The 12,410-nt window shown below is 35.8% G+C and overlaps 3 protein-coding genes across 3 annotated transcripts in view; 2 read left to right on the top strand and 1 right to left on the bottom strand.

Annotated features, from left to right (window-relative positions):
* Nucleotides 1-12,410, top strand: part of LOC134679907 (syndecan) — a 572,242-nt gene that overhangs the window by 318,817 nt on the left and 241,015 nt on the right. The window lies entirely within an intron of this gene.
* LOC134680508 (lipase 1-like) lies at nucleotides 631-3,792 on the top strand. The gene is made up of 6 exons (XM_063539633.1): nucleotides 631-839; nucleotides 1,315-1,528; nucleotides 1,841-2,217; nucleotides 2,315-2,449; nucleotides 2,797-3,167; nucleotides 3,600-3,792. Exons 1-6 carry the CDS (start codon nucleotides 645-647, stop codon nucleotides 3,790-3,792), a joined length of 1,485 nt encoding a protein of 494 aa, XP_063395703.1. The 5' UTR covers nucleotides 631-644.
* On the bottom strand, nucleotides 5,159-11,272 carry LOC134680507 (lipase 3-like). Its single transcript, XM_063539632.1, has 5 exons — nucleotides 11,141-11,272; nucleotides 8,945-9,143; nucleotides 6,703-7,076; nucleotides 6,206-6,361; nucleotides 5,159-5,718 (listed from the first exon to the last, which is right to left on the bottom strand). Exons 1-5 carry the CDS (start codon nucleotides 11,225-11,227, stop codon nucleotides 5,323-5,325), a joined length of 1,212 nt encoding a protein of 403 aa, XP_063395702.1. The 5' UTR covers nucleotides 11,228-11,272; the 3' UTR covers nucleotides 5,159-5,322.

Here is a 12,410-nt window from a genome sequence, read left to right as displayed (position 1 = left end):
TTTTTTTATTAAATAGCTCGTGCATTCTCTCGGAATGGCCATATGGCGAAATGGAACTGCTAATTAAACCCATAAAATGATGGTGTAGGTACTGTTTTGTAAAGTCTGTTTTATTTCCTAATACTCAGTGGGTTATTTTTATTTATTTATATGAGCCTCGAGTGTCCCACTGCAGAGCAAAGGCCTCTCTCCTCCCTTTCCACATATCCCGGTCTGAACCCGTCTCCCACCAGTGCTTGTCAAAGGCGTCGAGGTCATCTCGCCAACGCCGTTGTGGTTAGCCGCGACCTCGAATTCGATTTTGTGGGGCCCAATTGGTCGTTGGGTCATGCTGACAGAAGAAGAAGAGTTGGTAGTTGATTTAGCCCATAAGTTATCTGGCATACGGCATACGGCATTAAGAGCTTAATATAATATCTAGTTGAAGAGCCACCTAATAAGCAGTAGTTGAAGAGGATTTTATGTTCGTTAAATTGTAACTTTTGATTATCGGCTCACCAAACTCGATGACTAATTAAGAACGTAATTAAAACATAATGAGAAAAGTCTTAACTCTTCATTATTCGTGGTAATGAATGACTGATTCAAAGATAACTTCATTTAACGATTAGTGAACTAAGGATTGCGGAGTGGCAACCACCATAATGGCATTGAAGTTTTGTGTAGTCATATTATTGATTATGTTTCCTAAAATTATTTTATTATGTGGTGCAGATGAAGCTAGAGCGAAAGACGATACAACGTGTATTGGAAATAGAGGAATCCCTTTTAAAATAAACACGAGGAGATTCAAGAGACACGAGAATCTAGTATCATTGAATGCCACAAGTGTAAGAACTGTAAGATGCTATACAATTTCGGGTTGCGAGTTGCAACTCTTCGTGTTTCTTTCTGTTTTATTACTTTCATTTTTTTCTGTTTTATTACTTTCCATATATTATCATTATCGACATAATGATAGATGCATCTATTTGTACCTTATTGTAGGTACTCTGCTGTTTCACAAGATTTACTAGATTTAACCGTTATTTGGTGTAAATGATGTACCTATATGATTTTATAAGCGTAATATTGATTGTTGGTCCCTAACAATTTTAATTGAATGAATAGTAGTTAAGTGTTGTGTTTGTCACCAAAACAGTCTTTATTGGTTAATTATTACTTAACGTGATAACGGTAAGTAATAATTAACTTAAAAATAATACGAGAATCGTGAGAGGCTCTTGTTGGAGATGCTCAGCATTTGAAGTTTAGACATCCAAGACACCTTCAACTAATAATATTTTCATGCTTTCATTCGTCTCGTACTTACAGAATTCATCGTCAAACAGAATAGAACTTAGAGGGTTTAAAGGAAGGTTCTTGAATGAATATTTTGTGATAACATGCGATGGACATGTGCTGTCGACGTTTAGAATGATCTTTGAACATCCGGAAGTGCACACGGAAAAATGTCCCGTATTACTGGTTCACGGTTTGTTTCAATCTTCTGACACATTTTTTGAACAAGATAAAGATCAATCTCTAGGTGAGTATTTATTTTGACAAGCCAAAAATATATTTACACGCCTTTAAGACACTGACAATAAAGTATATTTTTGAAATGTTTGTGAACTCAATCGTACAATGTACTACAGTTTGTTCTAAACAAACGGTTCCTTGAAAGCCTTAGGTAGAGTTAGACCAAGAAAAATCTGCAGAGATTTTGATAGCACACGTAGTGCGGGTGTTATTTTAAACGTAAAACTTCTAAACGTATAAATAACTCTTGCACTACGTGTGCTGTCAAAATCTCTGCAGGCTTGGTCTGACTATCAACGTTTGAATTTATTTATTTCAGCATTAAAACTTCAAAATTTGGGATACGACGTATGGCTGGCTAATACGCGTGCTAGCAAATACAATCGAGTACACCTGCTATACGAGCCAGAAATAAATGAACATGATGTAAACCGTTACTTTAGCTATAGTTACGAAGAAATAGGCACACTCGATATCGCAGCTACTGTAGATTTTATTCTAAGTATGACTACACATAAGAAGCTGATTTACATTGGCCATTCGCTAGGTGGTACATCTTTTTTGGCACTGAATTCTTTAAAACCAGATTATAATAGTAAATTTGCAACGGCCTATTTATTTGCTCCACTTGGATACCATAGATATTTTCCTAATGATATACTTAAAGCGGAGGCAAAAAGATCAGATGATATATTTGTGAGTATTAAATACTTTACCTTTGGAGTGTTACCATAGTGTATTAAGCGAGCAAGATTTGCATCTATACTATAGTTGTTAAATTTTATTTTTATAGAAAACAAGTGTTGAAAATGGAATACGCGAAATATTTCCATATAAGGACGATGACGCACTGTTCTCGCCAGAAGATTGCCTCGGGAACAAGAGTTACAGCAATATTTGCAAACAATTAAACATACAGAAAGTCATGGTAAGAAGTTGACAAATGCTGACGCAAGTAGTTTGGTGTTATGTTCTATTTTCGGTATGAAATAAAACTAGATAATGTAATGGGTTTAATGTTACGAACAATTTTGTGGCTAATCAACATAAAATCATCTAAGCAAAGTAAAGCATAAAGCAACTTACCAGAATCACAAGTAACGTTACACTCACGGTGAGCAGATAAACGCCCCATAGCCGGTAAGTTTATATCATAGTTTTTTATTCTATCGGGATTGAAAGAGCTCGTGATTCTGAGTAGAAATAACATAAATGCACAAATAAAAAAAAATGTATTGTACAATACAACTGTAATAAAATGACCTTTATTTTCAGGGGTTAAAAACTGTCAACAATAACGTAGATGACACAAGGGGTGGTTCTCTCGGACCACTGTTTCATTTGGCTCAAAACGTCAAATCAGGAACCTTTAGTCGATGGGACAGCGGAGAGTTTACCAATTTAAAAAGATACAGAAACTCAACACCTCCCAATTATGATTTAGGTCTTGTCACTGTCCCAACTAAAATAATCTATGCACCTAATGATGAATTTGTAAGTCCTAAAGACATCGCTAATATGGCTAGTGACATGGCTAATGCTGAGGCCATTGAAGTAAAAAGAACTAGTTTTAAACATGAAGATTTCATTATGGGTCCTGATGCCATGGAAAATGTATATGCTGGCATTATTGATGAATTAGAGAGGTCAGTGTTATTTTTATTTCTTTAGGTTGTTATTTATCATGAATTGAAAATCATTTATTTATATGATAAATTCACAGAGGTACAAATACTGGACCAAATTAATAACTAGCCTGAATCTAGAATAGACCCTTGAGGCATTGTACCAAGGATGCTGGCGGCATTTCCTCGTTGTATCGCAACGCTGTCCAAGGAAGACGGACAAGAACACTTTTTAAACACATTGATTATATTAAATTGTGAATCTTAACACAAGGGTTTACACTATTTTAAATATAAACACCTGCGTCTGCTTTACTCGTCAAAGCCTTTCTATGGCGTACTGATTCGTTGACTCGAGTTGGGTCTCGATAACTCGTGAGAAAAGCCGTGATTAAACATATTTTTTCCCTAACCATTTAATATTATTGTTTTTTATAATTGTTGTTATTACAGGAGTCCGAATCTTTGTAAGGAGGATAACTCATCATTCTCATCAGATTTACTTGGAATTTTAATGGAATACAAGTGGGCATGGATTTCTATCCTATTAATCATTTTAGCCATCGCTGTCGTATGCTTTTGTGCGTGTAATAAAAAAGAACATGAAAGACACCGCTGTAGAGAGCACCTAAGGCGTGCATTATGAAGAAAATATTGATAAAGTATTAAAATAAATATGAAAAATAGTTTACTTTGAGTGACGGATTCATTACACGAAAATTGCCATCAAATAAATGGGTACGGAATTGCTTATTCAGAAGATCCCAATTCCTCCATGAAATAATACTTTTACAAAAGTTGAACATAGTAGGTATTAAAAAAATTAAAAATATTAAACGATTCTGAAGTGTTTCATTGCTTCAACTTGAAAATGATTATTTGACGCTATTTCATTTCGAATCATGTGACTATTAAAAATCATACTCATGTTCTTGTAAAATAAACGTACTGGTGCTCGACGCGGTCCCAGTACATGTCATCTTGAAACTTAAGTCATTGTCAATAGAGGTGACAGCAAGGTGTCATCTATTGGGCATTAGCATGTCGAGCACTAGTACGTTTACCTTACCTCTATCGTTGAAATCAAGGTAACAAAACGTTGATTGTAAAAAAATGTACTAAAAAGCCACAATTTCATCATCATTTGATCATTTGAGAATACTCGGTTTTAAAATACTTTAACGAAATTCTAATTGAGTATATTGTAATTGAGTACGTGCGCAAGGAGTACATACATTCTACGACTGTTCTCTTTTCGTATATACTAGTTATTATCATCAATCTCAATCATTTTGTTTGTTACGAAATGACTATTTCTAGTTTTTGCCTTTACTCGTAAAATTTTATATTGCAACTGTTTTCACTTTTAGTGTCACCTCCTATCTTATATTACGCTGAACGCAAGCTACGAATTTGTTACGGACATCTGTTTTGGCAGTAAAACGTTATATTTACTTCGTTGCAAGCCGGACTGTACTAAAGTTTTGGCAGTAAAATTTATTGGACCTTAACGCTGTTGTTACTACTTCATAGTTGTTGCATTTCGTGAATTCGGGTCCGTGTTTTTACGGCCTAAGTTCTACTATGCCCTACCTACCACGCATAACAGCAGTAACATCATTGGATTTCTTCATTTCTTCTTCATAAGTTTCGTCTATAACCATGACCGCATGCCAAGTATTATTTCCTACTTGACAAGTTTGGGGATCTTCAGAAAATTTAATTTCAGTTTTCACCCTTTAGCTTAGGCTTTAGGCCACTACACACATACGAAAGGTTAACTTCTAGGATTTTTTTTTCTATTTCTAGAAAAATAATAGCCAGATTTGATGTTAAATAATTGCTATATAAAGACATGATAATCATAACAGGTATATAAGGAAAAGTAAATGTATAATTCTTAAGTTTTTGTTTATTACTTATTATTTATTGTGTCACCAGGACAGTTGTTCTCATTTTTTTTTTCAGTAAAACAAGATAAAACTTATGCTACACGATATTACAGTTTAATTCAAAAGAGCTGTCGCTGAATTAATAAAAACACACACAAATCTCGTACCAGCTGTTGGAAATTAACCATAAACATCTTGCAAATGGATCGTTCATAGACTAAAACTGTCTCCAGGACATATCATATTTACACGTACATTTCCAATAACAATCTATATTTACAAAATCATTCCAACCCCGCCAACGTACTTTCGACTAGGTTAAGCCTATCGATCATATAGTTCGTTACCAGCTCCTTAACATCAGCAGCTTGGACGAAATCCACATGGGAGAAGGTTTCCCTTGCTACCTTCCTAGCTAGTGCGCTGGGCAAATCGCGAACCATCGCAAGAACATCCTGCTCATCAAGCAACACATCGCTGACGGTGTAGTGCATTGTGACGGGAACAGTGATGCGACCAAGGTCGTAAGCGGGAGGGTTGAACTCGCCGTAGATCAGGCGGTTGGAGAGGATGCCGTGGTCCCAGCGTCTGAAGGTCTTGTCCCTGATGTTCTGACCGTAGTGAGCGAACTGCTTGAGAGAGGCGCCACCAACGCCTAGGCCTTCCGTGTCAGTGTCACCCTAAAAATATAACTCCGGTTAAACACATGAACTGATAATGTGTCATTTTAGACCTACAATAATAATTGTAAGAGTTTCATATCTCTATGCTTTGCACGTTTTTTTTATCAACAACAATAAGATTAATCATTTAATCAAGCAGGAAATGTATCAGAATCAGTATGTATCTGTTTATCTAAATACCTGTAGTTATATCACTAAAGCCATTTTGAAGGGCGCAGAAATAAACTCGATTTTATAGACTAGCCTAAAGAACAATAAATAGATCAGGCTCTTCTTGTGTTCAGGTGAACGCAAACTGAGTGTATACTATGTATAGGTACCAATTCTGTGTATAAACTTGACCGTGGGGTCTTAGTCTTACTTAATAAATACATTTGAAAACAGAATCTTTGAACAGCATACACTTAAAATCATGAAAACACTGATATACATTTAGAAGTAGGTACTATTCGAAAACATGAGTTATTCGTCTTAATAAACTCACCATAATTCTATTAAGTCCAAGCATGTTGCAATACTCCTTGTAGACGATATCACCAAAGCAGTAGTCAGTGCGAGAATGTCCTGATCGACCGACGAAGTTTCCAGGTATGTCATCCAGTGACCTTATTTCTACCAGACCCATTGATCTTGCCATAGTCTGTGGAATTTAATAAGGAATTAATCACACGTGGGATATCAACATGATGTTGAATTTAAATATTCGATGTATTAAACACAGTTTTAATTTGCAATAAGTATTGAATGCTTGAAAATGAAATTAATTGTGTACTAATGACAAGTACTAGTAAGAACATTATCCCTGTACTATGGAGATTATTGAATGCAGGCAATAAATAGTATCTCGAACCAAATTAACAACCAAAGTCTCGATCCAAGTTTATGAATCTTCCAATCATTTCTCGCCTCAGCTTGCTTTATAGACTTCTAGCGTAAGAATTTTAAACCATTAATTGAAATTAATACTGGTAGACAACTTACATAAAGAACTGAAGTCATCTGCGCCGCTATCCTCAGTTCGCTGTTAGGGAAGTTGTTCATATATCCCACACCAGCCAATAGATGAGCCGACACAAACTTTTCATTATATTCGGGTTTCATAGAGTTCAGCACCAAGAACGAAGTGCCTCCCTGAGAGTGGCCAACATAGTGTAAAGTTTTTTTCCCAGTGACTGCCAAAGCGTAGTCGACCATGGTCGGAACGTCGATCATCGCGATCTCTTCCCAGCTGAAGTCGAAGAATTCGGACTTTTGCTGGTTGTCGTCGGGATTGAGGGATACGTGCTGGCGCGAGAAGACGTTGCCACGAGCGTTGCCCATCCACACGTCATACCCGGCATCGGCCAGGTTATAAGCTGGAATTTTACAAAATATTGTCAATTACAACGCAGCTGAGCTTATAACACAAATCTGGTGACATTGCTTACAGAAAAGAGTACAGATTTAAAGCTATTACAAAGTAGGCTTTTGGTTTATGAATCAGAATTGGGTCCTCTTGAGTCTGGATAACAAAATATGAGTATCCAGATTTTAAACAAAATATACTAACATTAACGATCTGTGTAGACTTTCTTAACATATGTCCATGCATATTGTCCATACATCTATTAAAGTTATCTCAAAATGGCTTTCAAAATATACTGTAGTTGTAATTTTCATTTAGTTTTAGACTCACATTCACATGTTATTTTTGACACTAAAATGGCTTAAAGAAGGAAGTTATATACACATTTACTTCCGATATTATAAGATTGACTATAAGAAAACAACATGCATTTTTTGGTTACAGTTGTCCTAAAAAAATCGTGGTATCTACTGATTGCAGTTTGTAATCATTTCCGTGATTTATCCATATCACTTAATTAGTCGTATTTAACCTCGTAATTATGCCGGTTATCGTTACTTAATTTTGGCAACTTTAGATAATATGACACTAAGTAAGATGTCTAGACATAAAAATGACAATCTATTTAGGTGTGCTGTAAGATAAGATTATATAATTAAGCAAATGTTAAATAACTTGAATAATAAGTTGATAAAGGGATGATTGGATTGTTAGAAAATGAGTCAACACACTTTAATAGTAGTTTCTGTTACAAGGGATCAAAATGATATATTTCCGTCAAGGCCGTACATTGAATCCTGAGCGTATGAGGGATTCAAGTGTTAACGCCCAAGAAATAATTAAAGAAATAATTTTGAAACCGTGTGACACATACTGCTTTTCTCATCAACTATGAGGAAAATAAAAAAAAAATCTTAGTGTTGCCAGGCTGTACATACGATGTTCATTGTTAATTATATTAGTATTTTATACTGGCAATGAAATTTAATGTCGATGTCCCGGAATCCAGGAAAATTATACACTTCGACAGCTACAAAAATCGGGAGCAACGAAAATGCCAGCATTCACCAGAGCATTTAATGACAACTGTATTAAAACAAAAGGTAAAAACAAAAACCATAAAGACATAGACAACAAAATGTATAAAAAGTATAAATAACATATAAAACCTTATTACTCGTATATTATCCTCGACAGTCGATGAACAGAAAAGTGCCACTTTGATCCCTCCTAGCAGGGAAGAAAAATCTAATTAGGTGATGTGAAAAGACAATATACAATGTTTACATTTTATCGCAATAACTTAATTTTCATTTCACTAAACACCTGAACCAAAATCAACAAAGGCCTAAGCTACAAAACATAGTGGAACTTTAATTTCGTGAAAAACTTTGTCAGAACTGATTTAATTTAATAGGTACCTAAAGATAAAAAGAGCCATAAGTAAAATAAATTGCTGTGTCACTCGTAAAAATAAATAATCAAAGTAAATATGGATAAAAACCTTGTTTCATAAATTGATCCTACTTATTGCGTGATTTACGACAGTCAGAATGTACGATAAAAACACGAGAACGGCCGAGCCCTTGTCTGATAAGTCATTATAGGCGATTGTCACGGTTATAATTGTTTGCCCTGACGCATGCGGGTACCTGTGAAGTGTATCTATAATACAGGAACTATAAATCCGAAGATGAAAAAAGAGCCCTAGAATACTTCCTTGTGGCACTCCCTTAAATGCCTACTACCGAAGTATGCGATTTTATACGAAAAGAAATGACCCTTAACGGTAAATGTCTTTTTTAATGTCATTTTTTACAGTGCGTTTACGATTATGTTCTAAAAAAGAGAAGCGTCACAATTTTCTGTAAAACTTACCTATTCCATACTCCTTTCCCAAGAAAATGAAGTTGGTCGATGCACCCATGAGGCCATGCATCACAAAGACAACGGGCCTCCTTCCTTCAGAGGGCCCGTCCTTCCCATAGGGTATACGGTGCACGCCCAGGATGTAGCCGTCCGCTGTGGTCACTTGGTGCAACTCCGCGGGGTAACCCTCGGAGATTATTTGGTTGATCTGGGAAAGATGGATGCCATTATATCCAGGACAGGATAGGACAGAAAAAAAAATGTTATCATATTTAATGTTACGAGACGCACCGGATAAGTTGAAAGATAGTTTGTCCAAAATAAACCTTTAAGAAACAAAAAATATATTGCATCTCAGCGTATGTATATCTCAAAATTTTGGTAACGGGGGAGTTGATTAGGTTTAAACAAAGTCGCAAAATAATGGCTATCTACTCCGTTTCTTAACTTTGTACTTAACTGCGGATTCAAGAATAATAGTCCAGAAAATTACTTTCAACATAATCATTAATCAGTGCACAGTTCTTGTTTTTCTACCGAAAAACTGCTTCCCTAACAAAAGAACGAAACGCGTTCTTTTGTGTGGAAGCTTATTGTTTTGTCTTATTTTATTAAAGTACGGAACACTCCATTGTCCGTGGTCCGGCACGCACTTCGCCTGTTTTATTTTTCATAGACAAATATTCTAATGTGGGGTAAAATGGCTTGCTTTATGGAAAAATTGCTTTACACGACTTTTACAAAAAAAACCTTGCAAAAAACGCCCAGTCGAGCAAAACAAAGAGGCACGGCCGTACCATCCTTTTTCCTCGAAGCTATTCAGACCATTTTCAACGTCCTGTAATTATTACAATACTTTCCGTAAATATCTTCGTCTTCAAACATGTTCAGCATAGGTCCCATAAATTCATTACCTATTTAATTTTCCGGTAGATTAGCTCAGGGACCATAGAATCGTTCCGGGAGACAATTTCAAGATTTTAATTTGGGACGATAAAATCCAGATGCCCATTACTTTGTATTGCTTCTCAAGTTTAATATTAGGCGACATTTACATTTTAAATAAGTAGTTTGCTGAGTTAGCGGGAAATCTGAGGGTTTCTTTGAGGATTCGAAAACCAGTTATATTTTCATTGTCACATACCCACTTAACAATACAACTTTATTAAATAGTAGATTGTTAACCAAGGGTGGAAAGTGAACCATTTCACCCGAGATATTTTGGCGCTCGAACGAAGAGAGAGCGCCGATAGTTCGAGGGTGAGATGGTTACTTTTACCCGAGTTAAACACTCTACTTTTCATTTCGACTATGAGGAAAGTTAAACACAAGAAATGTAGGTTTATTATTGGTAAGTATAATTCTTTAGAACAAATTATGAACAGATTTATAGGTAAACCACATAACTTTAAGTCACTCGAATCACTTGAAAATGTAAACGGCGCCAATTTCAGCCATGCGGAAGCTGATATGAGAGCTTTAATATGGCATATATTGCTGTTAGCCGTTGCTCGAAGTAAAAATTTAAAAAAAAATTACTTTCCACCCTAGGGTGGGAAATGCAATTTTCCACCCGGTTATCTGCCTATGAAAGGTAAACTTTCCGAATAGGAGAGATGAAAAAGAATTTGCTCTTAATTTGTAACAAAACATTTAAAACGTCTTTTCTTGTAAGTCGGAGTCGGCTTGTATTAATAAAAATGCGTTAATGATGTGTTAGTGTTGAAATATTGAGAAATTATAGTGTTGAAAAATTCAGACAGTTAATTTTTTATTCAGGTCCTAACTGGGTCAACTTATATCGAAGCCTTTTAATGTCTCAGTTGACAAATATGTAATCATCAGAATGTCTCCCCACTATTTAATAAACTTTTCCTAGAAGATACTCAGAAGATGAAAAATTCATGGTATTTGTATTTTTTTTAATTAAATAGCGATTGACCTTTATCTCACATAACGACCAGCCCAGGGTTGCAGCTCATTAATTCATTAGCCTTTACAGTTACACTATTCCCTAGATCCCTAGATTATTTTAATACCGGACAATCAAGAATCCGCGGTAGTCATCAGACCATTTTCTTTTAATGGTTAGTAACAACACCTTACGGGTAATCACAACAAACCTAAAGCCTTAGCGCACTAGTTAAAAGTTGTATCATTTTCACTCTTCCCTGAAGATGTATAAGTACGTAATATAGAACTTACAACATCAGAGGACGTTATATGACCGCTACGCGGGAAGGCACACACTGACGCTACTACCACTGTCACGACCAGAGCACGCCACAACATTTTGATAGGAAATGATTTGCAAGTGGTGCCCGTTGTGTCGGCGCCACGCTATTTATATTTGCTCGTTATCTTAATCTAGCACTGTAAATCCGACTTTGACTATACCAGTTTTATTGGGGATATTAACCGATTTTTTACTATATATTCTTCCTTAGTATTTTTAAATTTTGCATAAATAAATAAGTTTAGTAGGTCTACATAGTAGCAGTTGTGTCCAGGTTGAGGTTTCGAAATAAACTACCTCTATAACAGAAGGAAACGACGACGACAAATGGAAAGCTGCCAGAAAAGAAGCAGTTCTAACCTAAACTAGGTTGGAATCAGCACTGCGACCCTTCACAGAAGCTAAACATTTTTATAATAAATACAAAATCTTATGGTTTATATACTTGACATAGATTATTGTTTTGTATAATTATGACAAACAAACCATCATACACTTTCCCATTTTTATACTGTGTGATGTAGACTTCGCGAACCTCCAAGGCTCAGCATTTGAAAGATTTCCAAAAGCTCAATCGACAAAAAAATCTATATAATTTTCGAACATACATGTTCTCACAAAATTTCACGTGAATCGGTGGAGAAATATATCCTGTAGAGGAGAAAAGCCAGACAGCCGCACATTCGAAAGCATTTTTGCGAAAGCTGAAACGAAGACAATTCGCTCGCGCTTTTCGCTCACTTGGTAAAAAATACTCCAAAGATCAATCTCAACGGGGTACAACTCGATCAAAATTTGTTGTTATGAAATTTCCAAAGAAAGTGACCAGTAAAAGTGATTACTATCCAGCGTACAGATATTTGTAGTGCATTACTTTCCATCGTATTTTCATGGAAACGTACGAACGTGTCTTGCTATTTCAGTCAGTCTCGGTACAAAAAGTACAAATGAGGTTGACTGAAGTAGCACGACAAATACGAACGTTTCCGAGAAAATAAGATGGAAAATATTTTTTCACCTCAGCAGCTCGAACAAGGGTACTTTGCTGCTTAAAAACAGTGAGCAAAATGCGATTTTGCTCACTGAGTCATTTTGTCTCACTCAGTGAGCAAAATCGCATTTTGCTCACTGAGTGATAAAAAATGAGTGAGCAAAATGCGATTTTGCTCACTGAGTGAGACAAAATGTCATTCACGTGACCTTTATAGTCAAATGTCATTTCAACTTGCGGGGTCTAAT

Source organism: Cydia fagiglandana, chromosome 3 (assembly GCF_963556715.1).
Source record: "Cydia fagiglandana chromosome 3, ilCydFagi1.1, whole genome shotgun sequence".
In the NCBI taxonomy this organism is placed as follows: domain Eukaryota; kingdom Metazoa; phylum Arthropoda; class Insecta; order Lepidoptera; family Tortricidae; genus Cydia; species Cydia fagiglandana.
Note: the sequence above shows the minus strand (reverse complement) of the source record. Positions and strands in the feature narration are given on the sequence as shown.